Source organism: Rhea americana, unplaced genomic scaffold (assembly GCF_003343005.1).
Source record: "Rhea americana isolate MKP2758 unplaced genomic scaffold, rheAme1 scaffold_9, whole genome shotgun sequence".
NCBI classification, from domain to species: domain Eukaryota; kingdom Metazoa; phylum Chordata; class Aves; order Rheiformes; family Rheidae; genus Rhea; species Rhea americana.
This window is the reverse complement of record NW_028187088.1, coordinates 6837316-6854240: the sequence shown is the minus strand read 5'-3', so window position 1 is coordinate 6854240 and position 16925 is coordinate 6837316. Positions and strand designations below refer to the sequence as shown.

General features: G+C 35.0%; 1 protein-coding gene across 2 annotated transcripts in view; it reads left to right on the top strand.

The window, feature by feature from the left end:
- Positions 1–16925, top strand: part of ERC1 (ELKS/RAB6-interacting/CAST family member 1) — a 292972-nt gene that overhangs the window by 133078 nt on the left and 142969 nt on the right. For both annotated transcript variants that reach the window (XM_085324014.1, XM_085324013.1), the window contains one exon: positions 13472–13607. In XM_085324014.1, coding sequence (XP_085180140.1) covers positions 13472–13607 — 136 coding nt within the window. The remainder of the gene's footprint in view (positions 1–13471; positions 13608–16925) is intronic.

Sequence of the window (16925 nt, the reverse complement as noted above, 5' to 3'; positions counted from 1 at the left end):
GCAGTACTCTCGTCCTTTGTCCTGCTCAAATTATGGGCAAATAAAATGGAGCATACCTGACACAGTACTTTTCCACTGCTCTGTTGAGGCAGCCWGTTTTTCTGCTGTGAGATTTTTGGCTGGTTAGGAAGTTATTCCTCATGTGTCTGTGTCTGTGACTAAAAATGTTACCTGTTGTTTTTGTGCTAATTGTGAGGATCAACTTTCATTTTTGACCTGTGCACAAGGTAACTTTACTACCTCAGATGAGTGTTTCAGATATTCCTCTCAATATTTTACTCTTTGATTAGGAGTATTTCTTGTTATCACTGGTCATTTGTCAGTGGCAAATACTTTTCATCCTGACTCTTCTGAAACTGGGTTTCCACCTGCATAACATGAACTTCAGTTGCAAACAATAGAGAGCCTCTTTCTTGGTTGAATATTTTAGCTTTTATAGCTAGTCTTCGTGTTGAAGTACTCCGGGTAGTCTGCATAGACTTAATTAGAAATTTACTTCATTTTCTTCTAGTCCAGGAGATGGTCCAGCYATTCTTAATCAAAATAAATGTTGTTTCATTCTCTTGAGGTAAAAAATGCTTCCAGTTTTCGCTTTCGGTGCTTGACTGTCTAATAACTTCTTGGTCTCACGATTAAAGTTCTCCCCCACCCCTATCTCTTTGGTGACCCAGAATACCCAGTTGAAAGCATTTTTAATGTGGAATATTATTCTGTATCACTTTATTTATAGCAGTGAATAGATTTGATACAGAGACCAAATATGATTGTAGTTTTAGAATGACAGTGGTGTTGAATTTGTTCATTTCCAGTGTCCTGCTTTTAAGCATTCTGTAACAAACTCAATCCTTTGAAGTTATCTCCTTTTTTAAAACCAGGAGTGKTAAAGAGATAGAAATTTGAGTGCAAAATACTCTGCTTAGGAAGACCAGAAGAGCCTCATCTAATCCTAGAATCTGCAGCTGCCAACAACTGGCTGTTGAAAAGCTGGAGTGCTCAGTGTCATCCTTGACAAAAAAGGCGAAAGGCTCCAATCCAACAGAAAATCGACATGGGGTCACTTTCTTAGTAGTTTCTACTCACCTGTGCTGCTCAACTTCTTGGCATGTGAACTTATGACTTTGCAAAGCCATGGATTTACTGTGACTCACCAGATGGTAATAGTTCTAAAAGCATATGTTGTCTTCCTTAACTTCAGCATTGGTCCAACTTTTAGCTTTATCAGTCCCACTGGCACTAGTAGCACTGACCAGATTGTTTCCATTCTGGATGCCAGCAAAACTCAGATTGTGTGCAAAGTTCTCATTGCTCTTTTAATGCCTTGAGGGGTTTGTACCATGTTTTGTGAAGTCAYATAAAGCTAGAAAGTGAAAGAGAGGTGACTTTTTTGTGAGGGTGATGGAGCACTGGAACAGGTTACCCAGAGAGGTTGGGGAGTCTCCATTCTTGGAGATACTCAAAAGCCATCTGGACAGGGTCCTGGGCAACATGCTCTTGGTGACCCTGTCTGGGCAGGGAGATTGGACTAGATGATCTCCAGAGGTGTCTTCCAACCTCCTCCTTACACCTTGCACAGAAAATCTTGCTTTTACTTTGAGACAATCCTGTATGAGAAATTAATCACTTAATTTAAGCCACACCTTTTTCCCTTTCTCATATCGCTTCCTTTCAGCCCAGACTTTACTTTATAATATGGAATATGCAGATGTATTTGCTCAAAGAGATGAGTTATAGCATAGAGTATTTGACAGTTTGTTTCCTTTGAATGCTTATTTCCAGGTATACTTTTGGAGTATACCTGGATCATATAAACAAATGACAGCTGAAAGGTAGTTAAAGGAGTCTGGTTTGTATTTTAAATGCTTAAAGCTTAAACATTATTATAGCTTGAGCAAAAAAACCTTATAGTCTGAACAAAAGCCTAACATTTGGAAAATTGTTTTAAAATATTACACTAGTGGTTAATCTTAAATGAAAGAGTACAAGTACATGCTATTCCTAATTTATTCTAATTTTTCTCCTAAAGTAGGAGATGAGAGACTTCTGATACCATTGCCTTTGATGGTCAAATCTCCCATACAATACTTGAAGATATGTTTAGAAGCAAGGACTTGCAACTTAGTTTCATTTTTTCAGCTTTGCTTGATTTGGATGTTAGCACCTGATGTGCATATTTCAGTAGATGTAATATYATTATTAAACAAAATAATAGAGGATTGTAAAATGATTCTTCTTAGAACTGTTTAGAAAAGTCTTGTCTAAGGAAATGAGATGCAGCAGCACGTTCTCTCCTTACTGCCTCTACCACAGTTACATTCTTCTGCTAGGATATTGGCAGTGATTTTTGTTGTACAGTACAATGTACAGCATTGCTGCATCCGTTGCTGTCCAGATATTCTTGACTGCTAATAAACATCTTAAAGCAAAAACAGCCTTCTTTTGTTCATGCAAGCTGATCTGTGGTTTTCCAGTTATTTTGTTGCTAATCATAGCACTATTAGAGTTGCTGGGCTGCTTCCCTGATATTATTTACAGGCTATTTTGAATGATGGTAGATGCTGTAACAGTTTTTTTTTTTTTTTNAAAAAAAGGAATTAGTTACCTTCTAGAGATTAATGGAGTTGTTGAGGACCTAATCATGTTTAACATAGTATATCAGTTCATAATATATAATTCTAGTGCTTGTTCAACAAAYAAGAAAGCACCCTTACTTTTACATTACACTTAGTTTCTTTCAGCATTCAATCAGACTGTTTTGGAATGCATTTAGAGTTTTTTAAAAAATCACTTCCAGAGTATGTCTGTAAAGAAACAGCAGATCCCTGAGCTCAGAACCATTCTCACTGTCAAATTCAAGTTTATTCTCCTTAGAATAAAAACCTACTGAGGCAGAAAAATTGATCTTACAGTATTCATGTTTCAGGTCCCATCAAATACAGATTGCTGCCATCCCTCAGTCTCTATATGCACCCTTATCACAACCATAGTTCTAGAGGCACTAAGAAAATCTGAAATTTAACATTATCAGTGAAGTCGTCTTGATGTTCTCATGCTCTTGTTTTGGGAAGCCTGAAAGAAGCCTTGGGTTTCAGAAAAAGTGAAGAAGTATCACAGTTCATGCAGCTTACGGATCTCAATAGTGCATCTTGCGCTTAGTTCATAGTTCACATACACATTACCAAAACTATCATAGAAACCTCTGGTGAAGAGATACTCTAAGTGTTCCTTTCCACACACAGTCTGTACTCGCTATGTTATCCATGAACCCTGTGGCATTCATTCGATGTGCAAAGTATTCCTATCTGTACTCTGGAGACCTACAGCTAACAGACTGATAAGACAGTATTACAGCTATATCAGAGAAGCAAGAACTAGGCCATCTGCACTGTTTAAGTAGGTTGTTCATAATAAATATACATGATATATTTATTACATGGTATATTTATTTAAATATACATAATATATTTGTTATGAATAATGCAGCTGTCCCCCATTTTCCAGACAGTCAAAAGTCTGTAACAAATCATCTCATTAGTAGGACTCCTCATAGTGCTCACATCACCTGAGGTGAGCTATGCTACAGAGCATATTTCATAAGAAGAAATACATCTTAATAAATCTGTTTGCTAGGCACCAGAAAGAAATATGGCAATATTCTGTTTGGAAAGACATTTTAGTCTGTGTTCCTTACGAGAAGCAGGTCTCACTGAATAAATACCAGAATAGAGCTGTACATATCTCAGATTCCCATGATAGTGAAGATGCTGGAGCAAGGTACAGTTTCATGGTCATGATAACATTGCTTTTCAGTCATCACCATCATTTTGCATACTTTTCCCAGTATAGTCTCTGGCAATGATCAAGGTTAGTCCTGTCAAAAGGGTCAGATTTGGCACTGCTTCTGCATAGCTAACAGCATGAGGAGTTATCCATTCATCTCTAGAGAGAATCTGTTTGGAAGATTCTTCTTGAAAGCAAGCTTGTCTTTAAGGAAATAAGCAAAATTAAGTGGTTTTTCATTTGAGCATCCCAACAACTTTAAAAATATTAGTCTTTTAGCCCCAAAACAGACTGTTTCATACTTTTTCAGAATGGTCCTGCTAGCATCACTGTCTTCACATCATTTTCTTAGAGCTCCTTTGTACTTTTTTTTCTCAACTGAGGCAAGATTATGCATGTTCTCATATGCATATTTTTCATTCATATCAGAATTTCTCTTCTTCTGAGTTCCTTTCTTTTTTGTCCTTAGTAACTTTTGTTAAAGACTGCGTTTTCAGTAGCTGTCAGCTTTAAAGGATTGGGGGATATATGTTGATTCTTTAGCATATAGTTTTTCAAAATGACAGGATTATATGCCGCCTAGGCACCCAAATTCGGGAAGTTTTTTTGGAAGACTCTTTTTTAGAAGAGCACTTTTCTCTATTGATAGTATGATCAATATATACTGTATGAGAAACATAAGCTATTCTAGCAGAGGTTTTTTTAATGCTTTGCTTTTAAAATTTTATTCTCCTTATGTTAGTTTTTGTTTTGTTTCAATGGCTGATTTTTACATTTCTTTTTTTTTTAATCAACAATTGTATCAAGTATTATTCTAGAGCGAGTAGAAAGATTGAATACCCTTATGAAAGAAACGAATTGCTATTTTTTTTTTTCTGGTTAGTGGGACAGCAGCTAAAAGAGACACGTGTGATCCTAGATCACAAAAATACCCTCTGCAACCGCAATAAAATGTCATTCATAAAGAAGATTTTATTACTGTTTATAAAATACTTTTTTCAGCCAAAGCATGCAGGTCTCTGAAACAGTGAGTAACTGGCTGTGTGTGATCCGTTCACAGGCTAGTTGGCTCATGCACTGGCGTTAAAGGTAGAAAGAACAGCACCTTTGGGAGTTCTGCCCACACCGTTAGGGCCAAATTCAACTAACTCAGCATGTTGCAGGGAGAAGGAATCCACGCTGAGGCCTAGTCAACCATTTCACTAATGTCATTTTTGGCTTTGCAGCTGTTTACTCAATGAACAAAAGCAGAAGAAAAATACAACAAAACAAACTTATTTGTTGAACTACTGAATGTTGTTACTAAGGTCCATAAATTCTTACTATTTTTCTTAATAAAGGAACAGCCATATTGCTATCTTACAGCTTTATTTCAGGGTTCACCTTGAGTTTATATTTTTAACATTCTTAGCTTCAAAAAAGCTTAAAATTACAAGGTTTAAGGTTAAATATTTCTTTTTTAGTTGAATTGCCATCAGCTTTCAAAATAATTATAGAACTTGATGTATAATTAGTTTGATATTTAATCTATGAAACCTGATTCTGAATTACACATCAATTATGAAATTTGGTAATTTTTCATTATTTTCATCACAAAACTTGTTTCCTGCTAAGTAGATGCTGAGCGTTTAAACAGTTGGGAAGCTGCACATTAATTTTGAAGTATAATAGTAGGGTGCATGGATAGATGCAGGGGATTATATCTACAAAGCTGGAATTATAGATTAGTCAAAACATGTGGTGCTGTAAAGCTTTAACTGAAGCTTTTAGAGTGTTTTGTTTTAGCAGGTTGTATCTGGCCTTGTCTAAAAGTGAATCTTTGATTTGCTTAGTTTGACATGGACTTATTGTGCTAGAACAAAGAATCTCTGTATGTTCCTGCTGCTAATCCCTCAATTTTAGCCACTTTGTTAAGGCACTTTTTTCTTTTTCCCCCAATTATTTTGAAACTACTAAGATAACATTTGACTTCACCAGTATTTGTGTGTAATATGGGAACTGCTTCATGACTGGAGAATAGCCTGTTTTATTCTTTGTTTTCATTTGATTGGGGGACTGAAGAATGTCTGTTATTCCTGAAATAGATTAGTTTGATAGTGCTTTAGAATATACATGAGACATATAAGCTTCCCATCTTTAGTAAAGCTTCTCTTCCTGATGGTATATTTATTAGGTACCTTGCGCTAAATACAGCTGATGCTGTGTCTCACTTCACTTCATCAGGAGGAAGATTTTTTCCATAAATGTGTGTTCCCTACTGATCACTTTACAGTTTATCAGATCATTCCAAGTAATCGTATTTCACAGGGGAAGCAGCTGTAGCATTCACATTTGATATTTGTAGTTTTGATAACATTTCTAGGTCTTCTGCTGGACTGTACAAGTCAGAGTTTAATACAAGAAGATGAAAAAAATGCCCCAAACCAATTATATTATCTTTAATTAGGTATTGTGTGGCCGAATATGGGATGATATTATATTTGACTGTTGACACCCATTTTACCTCAAAAAATCTTGGACCTGAGTTTGCATGCATTTAGTTACTCCTAATAAATTTATGTTTCAGGATAGTATGTTAGTACAGATTGTATGTATTGCAGGGTGGTTTCTCTTACTGGGTAGGAATTGGTAATATCCTCTCATAAAACATATCACATAACATTAATAGCTTTCCCACATCAGTACTTGAAATGTATTATCTATAAACTTTAGGCTTTGTAAACATGTCAGGTGATGGGTTTCTTTCTAAGGAAGTTTTAAATTATAGGAATTTTTAGGCTACATTTGTGTTTGTATTAGTTTCTAACTTGTATCTGATTCATTTGCCATGTGCTCCACTTTCTTGTATCTTCCCGTTAGATGGTTGTGGAAGAAAAAAAAGACCAGTGTGAAGTTGTGATCTACTTCTAGTTTTTGGCTTCTGCACCTGCTGATTCAGACATTGTTAAGCTACTGTTCCTAAAATTTGAGGCAGGCTGGTTTTCCCCTAGCCTTTCTAATGTTCATCGCTTGCTCCTTCCAGTGCTGCTCTGAACAGACACTTTGTTTTAAAAGTCTGAGTTTCCTAGGCTTCAGGAAATGAAGTCCACTCTCCCCATCTCTGAAAGCCCCTCTGGGACTTCTTGACTCATATGCAGGAGGCCAGTTAAATTTTCAGGATCTGTTAATGTTTTCATTGGCATACGTTACCTTGTCATAGAAATGTTGCAGAACAGTGACAAACAGTGTAACAAAATGATGATAGGTTGTGGGAGGAGAGACTCATGAGGAGAAGTGCTAATTGAATGCTTGAGTTTGCCAGCTGTCCATCTCAACCAAAGCAGCTCATTGAAAGAGTTTTGACTGTTTGTTAGCTCAGGCACAAAGTGGAATGGACATTATGAGGTTAGACTAAGTGATTTGAAAAGCATTATGAAATTATTGTTTCTTTTAGTAGGTCACTTAAACCATGTGCCGTTTTTTAATCTTCTTGAAATGTTAAAGGATAGTGTAAAACTACTGAAGATGCTGAGATTGCCAGGCAGACAGAGCCCAGGAAAAAAAAAAAAAAAAAAAAAGTTAATATCCAGAGTGACTGTTCCTGGATGCACAAATGGGCAAAAGGCTAGGAAAATCCCATGGCCGTCTTTTCTGTTGGCTTTTTATTCCTGAAATGATTGATGCTTCTGAAGTTTTGTCTTCTATTCGCAGTGGAGGAATGAAAGCATCAGCCATACAAATTCCTTATAGATCCTTAGCAATAAACTATTTCCCTGATCCTAGTTTTTCAGTGAGTGAGGCAGGGAACTTGGTCTATGCAGCCTTTGGTGACTTTGTTTTGACTATCAATATGATGCCCAGTTGTCGTGATAGGACCGTGTTATGTGGCCAGTCCTAGGAAGCAGGACCAACTACATCACTAATTTAGCTTTCTTTCCTCACTCTCTTCTTTCTTGAGATTAAACAATTAGGCTTTCAAATGCTGCCATTATTCTCAGTGGCTGGGTGATTAGCCACTGTTAAGGCAAAGCAAGTTTTGAACTAGAAGCTAGAGCAAAACCTTTTCAAAAAGGATTTTCCTTTATTTTGAATATTAAGGAGCATATATTGGAAATGATTCCTCTTTGGCTTCTTTCTGTTATGCTTTTCAAAATGTAAATGTTTTCTTTGGTATACCAACAATACAAAAATTAAAATCTCAACAGTGTCACTGTGCTTTTGATCTTTATAATTCATGAGTTAAGGTAAAGGTTACGGCCAGCTAAAATATTTGGTGGTGGAGACCTAAAAAATGAGCAGGTGGTGGTGACGATTCAGTAAGTTTGATATTTTCCTCCAGGATGGTTTTAAATCAATCCAGCTCAGATTCCTTGCATCCTATTGTGCCAGTGTTGATTTTTCACGGGAATAAGGTGATATAACTTCATTTTTTTTAACTCATCTAATAGTTAATGAACAAGACTACTAATAAAACACTGGGCAACTTAGTTCAGTGTTTTCTGCCTACCAGCATTTCCTTCTAGATTTTTTTCTGTTTATGGTGTGTTTTGTTCTCTGACCTGAACTGTTCTTAGTGTTATACGCTTTCAGATGGCTGCTCTATTTCATTCCACAAGTGAATAAATGTATTTCTCCGTGTCTCTCAGGACTACAAAGTGCTTTGAGGTCTTGCTGGATGATACAGTGTATTATAAAATCTAGCATCGCATAATGCAATGCGGATTTGCAATTTTAAACTAAGGTAACAATTCAYTGCTTCGTTGCATACAATTTTCTTTGCAGTTTTTGCAGTAGTGTTTCATGAACTGTGTATGTATTGCGTCAATTTAACTTGCGCTGAGGAGCAAAGTATGCTTTAAAGCAAATGCTTTAAAGCAAACGTAGTTGCATCTGTCCTTGAGGCTTAGTAGCTGCAGCAGCGGCGGGTTGTCCTGTGGGTGGTGGTAATGCTACACCGGTGAAGGCTCTAGCTGCACACCAGCCCTCTGACATGGCTGACTGGCACTGTGTCTACTTTTTAACACATGATTATTTTCCAAGGGCCTAAGTCGGATGAATAAAACAAGCTCTTTTTACTGCAGTGCACAAGATCTGTGTATATTTTTCTGGTGCRTGTATTCCTTAGTGAAATATAGTATATGTGTATATATTTTATCGTGGAGGAGAGCTTCTCGTGGTGGCTGGACTGTTGTATTTTGCAATGAATATGTTGTAGATGTATACCTCTGCCTGGGGTATTATAAAAATATTCTTGTGGTTTAGGCACATAACTGTGGAAAAAAAAGCATATTAAAATGTAATTATAAAATTCAAATTAAATTCTGCGTATTTTCAGTTGACATTTTATCACCTTTTATTTTACAAGAACATTCTAATTTAAATTACCTCAGAAAAGATAGCCAGAGGAGGATAATAGCTTATGTCACTTTTCCTTATGTGAATTTTCATGTTAAAAATTAACAGCTAAATATGGTGATACGCATTACAGTAAAATATAATGAGATTAATATTAAAATGCAAAAAATATTCTCTTTAGCACTGAATAAATTAATTCCTTTTAAGCCTTAATAAGTAATAGGGACTATAAAGCAATTAATCTTAATAGGGAGGAAAAATCTTCCAAAGGGCTTGCAGGTAATAAAGTGAATTAGATCAATTCTCTTTCTATTTCTTTTAAGAACACTTGATGGTCTGTTGATTTCTATTGTTTGGATTCTTCTYCCCTTATTAGAATTATTTAAAAATCTGAAGCCCTGTCATTTGAAAGCTTTTCTTGCTTACTGTGATTATCTTAATTTAGTCTCCATCGTGTTCAGCTATACCTCATCCCTGAAAATTCAAGAATTTGATAGAGGAGTGGAAAGGTTTCTTTAAGCAATGTAATTGTATCTTTCATTGAAATAAAAAGGCTAATGTCATAAAAGTTAATAGTCATCTTTAGTATCTAGTTTCTTCTTTAATTAGAAACTTGATTTTGATTCTACTTGATTTTCTCTAATGTATTCCATTCTACCAGTACATGTCATGACATATTGCTAAACGGAGAAAGATTATAAACACTGAAAAGATTTTTCACTCTTGAATGCCTAATTTTTTTAGGAGTTGTATCTCAAAGATGTCATGTTCTGAAAATTTGGTCTAGCAATGGAAGCCATTTTGCTATTAAAAAAATAAAATAATTTTTTCCAAAAAGACTGGTATTTTTCCCTGAAATACAAGATAGTAAACATTCTCTTTAGATTTTGCTTTTTTATATTTGACTAGAAAATTTTTTATGTTTTGATTTGAGGGTGGCTCTGAAAACTAATGTCTTCTGTGATGAAGTAATTTTGTTGGTGGTGGTTTTGTTATTATTTCTGTTGGTTCCTGTGACTTCTTGCTTTAAATAATTACCTCGTTGAAAATGAACTGGCTTTCAGGTGTATGTTAGAATCATAAGCATTATTTTCTCTTTGTAGTCCAATATAAAAATGTTTTAGTAGGAATATCTGGTAATAATTAATGCTCTGTATTTCTCAGAGAAATACACATGGTCATTATTTTATAACGATCATTCTACTTGCACACTGCAAGTTTGTTTTTATTCAGTACATACTACCAATAATGATTATTAGAAAATATTCAAAAACCTCTAAGCAGTTACCATCAATGTAATTAATTTTTTTTTGTTATTTTTAATCTTGTGCGATTATTTCAGTTCTAATAAAACTACAGGATTTCTTTAGGGTTTCTTTAAAACCTAACTGTCTCTTTGACAAAGTTATGTGCTATATATGCACAGCTGTATTCAAAAACAGTAAAACAACATTGTTAAGGTTACAAGATCAAACTCTCAAACTGAGGAAATTCCAGAGGTGTTTTTTTTTTTTTGTTTGTTTGTTTGTTTGTTTGTTTTTGCAATCTTAATTAGCTTTCTTGTGCACATATATTATGACATATCTGTATTTTTCTCTTGACCGTCTCCTTGTAAGATATATCAGTTGTAATGTGCTCAGTTAAGAAGCGTGCATTCTATATTTTATCTTATTTTCCCAGTTCAGTGTTTGCTCTCATTCTGGATACTGTTTAGTGGTGAAGATGAAATCATTCTATGACATTCATCACTGGAGTATCTGAATGTTCACAATTATCAGCAGATTTGTCCTGTTAAGTAGTGATTTGGGTGATTCCTGTTAAGCAAGCTTTTAAGATCTGTTGGTATTAAAAAAGTTATGTATACGTGTATATGCATATATGTATGTGTCTATGCACACACATGTGCACACATRCATACACACACACACAAGCATGATTTTCCAACTCTGGCTTTGAAACTCATCTGACAGGGCAGAAAGACGATTCTATAAACATTGGTTTCCACAAAACTTTCATGATGCAAAAGTTCAAAGGTTGAAGGCTTGTATGTGCTAAAGGTTTACATGTGATTATATGTTTGAAATATTGTAAAAGTAAGATGTGGTACTGTGGGCAGTGGGATAAACTGGAATGTGTTTTCATGTGTCAAATGACTGCAAGCCTTTTAGATTTAGATTTAGCCTTTATGGACATCAAGATTCACATGAGCTTTTCAGTTTATATGATATTTAAGCATCAGAACAAATGTAGGTAATGCTGTAGATACAAATCATTTGAAATGTTTATTATCCAACTTCTTTTGCTTTTCAGCATCAAAGATACAGAGTAGTCATTGTATACTGCACAAGAATTCAGGTTTCCTAACTGTATGAGAATTGTAAACATTGATCTGAGTATTATAAGCACTAGGTAATTCTTAGAGTTCCGTCTTTTAAATTTCTTTAGGAAAGCATGACTTTATCTCCAAATATTTAGCTAATATATTAAAAAAAACATTTATCTTGGTTCAGAGCATAGGAGGTAGACAGTGTAGCACAAATCCTTATAACCTCTCCTTTCTCCAAATTACACATTTTATTTGAAGAAATTTCAGACCATAAAGAAGATGATCTACTTTATATTTTGGTCAAAGTTGTGGCTTTATTAATATTGTTGTCTCTAATCTAAGCAATGAATTATAGTAACACGGATTAATTTGCCAGTTGGTAAATCTAGGTTTGCAAGTTCATCAAAATTAATTCATTTCCCTAATTTTCATTTAGAAGTAGAACCGGAATGCTTGTGGGGAACTGAATGTGTTGAACTTACATATTTTCATTTTCTGCATTAACRTAGGTGTGCTTTCTATGTTTGTTTTATAGTACAGGTAGAACGGTGTATTGTACAAGTTGAGCTAACACCAACATGTTTCAAATAAGTTGTTTAATCACTGAGCAAGTCTGCTTTCAAACTGGGCAATGCGCCCATTACCAATATGCAGCGTGGGGTTAGAACAACTTAACAATTACACTAGTTATGTCGAAAAAGCATCCTGAATCAAATCAGCTGTAACTCTTGGAAAAGGTAGTTAAATACGCCAGTAATTTTTTGACACCATCAGAAAAGGATATTCCTTTATATAGAAATATGGAAGAGAGCCTCTGGAGGTCATCAACACTTCTTCTCAGTAATAGAGTTTGTGCAGCACCAAGGAAAAACTGTTATCTTTGCAATTTTCCCAGCTCCAATTGGCTTATATTGCAAAAACCAGACTACTTGAGCATATATATTGCAATGAGATATGTTCTTGATAACACTTTTGTTACGAGTTTTGAAGAAAATTTTAAAGCAGAGTTGTTTGTGATCTCTTCTAAAAGTGTTTCTGAAAGACAGAAGGAACATTCTTCCATCTCTGTGTGGATAACATACCAGATAGGAAGCTGGTATATCATTCTGCCTTCTCAACAGTAAATTAAAGAGCTGTCTCTACTACGTGCATGATGTTTGAGGGAAATCTTGCAACCAAAGAATCTGTCTTTTATTCCAAAGTCCAARCTCCAGGTATAATTATGGAGAAAAGGGCTGAGGAAGCAAGGCTAGCCTGTTTTGTTTTGATTGGACTAGAAGTTTAGACTTAAGTTCTCTGTGGTCAGGAGGTTGAGATTAAAGGGTCTGTAATTAGATTCAATACTCCGTGTGTCTTAATGCCCAGAAAGGCCAAACCCTGTCTGTAGGCGATGTTAGTTGCCAGGATCATCAAAAATAATTCGTAGATGCAAGTGAAAAGGAAATTATGCACACTTTCTGAAATAGTTTGTTCTTACTTGTTCTGTCCTGCTTGTTTCTAYAGAAGGAAAGTGTCGGAAATCCCTCAAAATATCTAGTAAATAAGTAGCATTTGAGGTTGCAAAGAGCTATTTTACTTCTGTAAATGGATTACCTAGATCTTTTAGATAGTCCTCTACATTCAAGATGTGTTTGATTATTTTTATTTTTAATCCTCCTACATGCCTTACATTACATTGGGTAATATTCAAAGCAAAATAGCCTATTACATATTTTTTTTGTATGTGCGTATGTGTACGAACAGAGAAAAGATTTCCATGTAACGCATACCACCTAGTTGTAAGAGAGCAGGTGTGTCCTTTGATTATCAGTTTATACTAAATAATCATTTTTAAGGATGTTGCTGTAGAAATTTCCATATGTAGATTGCTAGTGATAAGCGAAATGAAGTATTCTTGATGTTGTATTGACAATTGAGGATAACATTTACGTTTGGCCTGTCTGTGGACTACTGCAAGAAAGTCCAAATCCCAAACCCTGGCATTGATTGGAGGTATCCCTTGCACTGCAGTCTGAGTTTTCTTTTCTTTTACAGGCAAGTTAAAGATCAAAATAAGAAAGTAGCAAATCTGAAGCACAAAGAGCAAGTGGAGAAAAAGAAGAGTGCACAGATGCTGGAGGAGGCCAGGAGAAGAGAGGATAATCTCAATGACAGCTCCCAACAGCTTCAGGTAACATGAGAACCAAGTTAAAGGGATATGGTCAATCAGTCAGTTTTGGCTGCCTCACTCTMTGGAGTACCTCCTGATTTATTTTCGTAGCTGTTACATACGATTTGTTACTGTTTGTTTAAAAGGTGAATGCTTCAAGGATAGTGGCCCCTCAGTTTCCTTTGTAGTTTGCTCCATTTTTGTAATAAGAAAAAATGAATCATTGAGATAATTTTATCATATAGTCATTGAGATTAGCATGGCATTTTTTTCTTCACTGCTATTCTAACAGCCTTTTTCTTTAGCTGTTTTGTGTATTTTCCCAGCTGGTTTTACCTTATATCACTACCTTTTCTTCAGTAAATGAAAGATAACCAAGCCTATATCAGTAAGTATTCTTATAGTACATTGAAATGATTATGGGGTAACTGGAGGATCATAGATTTTCTGTGTTTACTCACCATTGTTTGACAATAAAACCCCACTCTGCCTCATGAGTTCTGGGTATTCTCACTATTCCCTTATATATTTTGCTTTATTTTTGAAAACATAATATGTTGCTGCCCCACAGAGCTAACTTATTCCCTCATATTTATGTAGGTAAATGAAAAACACCAGTTTTAAACCAAGTGAAATATTTCTGTTTATGAGATGTAGATGTTTTATCAAGCRGTAAGTTATCAAGTGCTGTCATAGTTATGTTAAAATACAGCTATGACATAAAGCAAAGATATCATGATGCTAAGAGACAAGAAAAAGGATATTTTGCCTGTGATTTCTTTATTTTACAAAAAATAACTTTCTTTTTGACTAGTGAAAACAAACATGGAGGTCTTCTAAAATTATTTTTTGAAATCTTAACAGAACAAACATTTCCATAGGTATTTTCTTTTACTATCCTAGCTTAAATCCTGGTTCCGGTTACTAGCTATATTTGATACTACAACTACAGTAAAGACGTAGAAAAAATCCTAATAGTTCGCTAGAAAAGACAAATCCCCTTCTTAATTTAAATAGATACTTCCTTACCCTATTCTGTAGAATTCCAGTGGGAGAGTTTCAGCCCTTTTAAGAACTTTCAAAAGGACCACAGAAACATGTGTCCATGTGGAATGCTCATAGATGCACTATTTTGTGGTTTCCCCCCTCAGTTCCAGTCTTACATATACAGTGCACTGAAATGGTTAAGTTGTAAGTGTACAAAATGATTTCATAGCTATAGATCTTTATAAAATACTGGGATGTGGGAGTTCTACATCTGCTCATGGGTTTTGTGGCTGTAATGCTACAACAATCCACAAGATTCTAGTTATGTGGCACCTCAAGTTCAAATAACACAATACTCCTTGTATTAATGAAACTTCTTTTAAAATTTCTAAAATTTATAATCTGTGTTTGTAGAAATATGACTTTTAAGTTGGAAAAAAAGCAGTAATTGACATCTGACATGCAATTTTGTACATGCTATATTTATCAAATGATATCATTGTACAAGATCATCTTTTTCTCCTTTTTTTAGATTTAAAAAGGTATAGTTTTCTTTACTTGCCTTTTTTTTCCCACCGTTCCTCTTTCCCTCTTCAGTTTTCCTTTCTCTTATGCAAACAGAATGTATTGGAGGAAGTCTGAAATTTGTTCTCTCTCAGATCCTATTAGCATATTAAAATTGCTCATTTATTTTTTTAGAAACAGTAAGTTAGGTAATATGTTTGCACAGTTGCACGTAGTAACAGACAATAATATTCTGGTTACTGATAGCTTTAAGTCCTATTATAACTGTTGAAGTTTGGAAGCTGATTCTTGTAAAGATTCACACACCAGTTTCTGATATTTCAACAATTGTACAAAAGTAGTGGCAGTAGTGAGGTATTTGTTGCTCAGTGACAGGTTAAGGAATAGTGCTGCTTTATGTCAGAGTTGTTTAAGAATGTGTAGCTGTCCTTAAAACATACTATCAAATTCTTTATTACCGAGTATTTGGACTTTTGAGATATCACAGATATAAAACTATGAATTGCATAGTTACCATAGTTTTCCTGTAAATATTTTTAGTTTTTTAATTTCATTCTAAAAAAAGCCAACTTTTATCTAGAAACTTGAAGAAATAACTGATTTTCTCTTCTGAAGAAGCCAAATTAATTGAATATGTTTTTCTACAATGTTATTTTATTGTAGATTGGCAGTCTAATAGGGAAACTAAAATTGAGAACAGAGGTGTCAAAGTATACATTTTTTTTGTCATTACCTCTTGTCATTCGGTTTCTCCAGTTAGAGACAAACATACATTTTTGTACAATATTATATGTTTTTTTCCACTTGTGTTGTATTCTGCACTGTTTTCTTCAGTTGGAGTGTTACTTTCAATATAATTTTACACAAGTATTTATGAGATAAAAACAGACATTAACAAATGTCTAAGAATTTAAGAATTTAAGATTGAAGTGGCATGTAACACTCAGCGTTGAAATGTAGAAGTTATCACAATATTAATATTACTTGATTTTCCCTAGTGCCTTTCCTGCTTTTGTGAACATAATTATCCCATTTGGGTGGGCTCATTTTTAGAGAGTCTTTCCCCATATACAGCACAAGGCTGAAGGGAATGCTTTCATTCACAGATGAAAAGGGTCTTTAGGCTCTAATGAAAATATCAGGCTAAGGTAAAATATGGAGTGTTTAATGACAAGTGACAGGTTCAATAAAAGCTCCTTCCTTTAGAAGAGCTCTCTGCTTACAGCCTCCCTCTTTCAAGGACTTCAACATTTTGGTTTCCTGGAAGTAAAATTTACCCAGTACCACATTTCAATTTGTTAGCTGTGGAGACCTGTCTTCTCCATAGACTCTAAAGAGCACTGCCTTCTAATTGATTAAAAAAAATAAATAAACCTGAGAGGAAAACAGATTTTTTTTATGCAACCATTGTTGGGTTTGGGGTCAGGACACACAAGCACCAATTTCAGATAATTTTGGTCTTGGTGGTTTTGGCTGGAATTAATAATAAGACATTATGAAATGCTTAAAAATATATGATCTGCATGTTCCTCGGTTGACCGTCTGCAATCCAGTCAAATAAACACGCTCCCAAGCACATATTCCACTCCTCCTCTCTGTGTCCCTAACAGGCATGTGGTTTCTTTCTTCCTGCATCCAGTAACAAAATGTTCGTTTATTCAGAGAGCTGTGATGATGGAAATTTGGTATTTTGGGGAGTGGGGGAAGAATGCAAACCATAATGTCTCAATTCTAGTGAGCTGGATAAATGGGTTTCCAAATTTGTCTTTTCCTCCTGGGTTCCCTTAAAACCACAATTCTCCAGAGATTTGAGAAGTTAACGAGTGT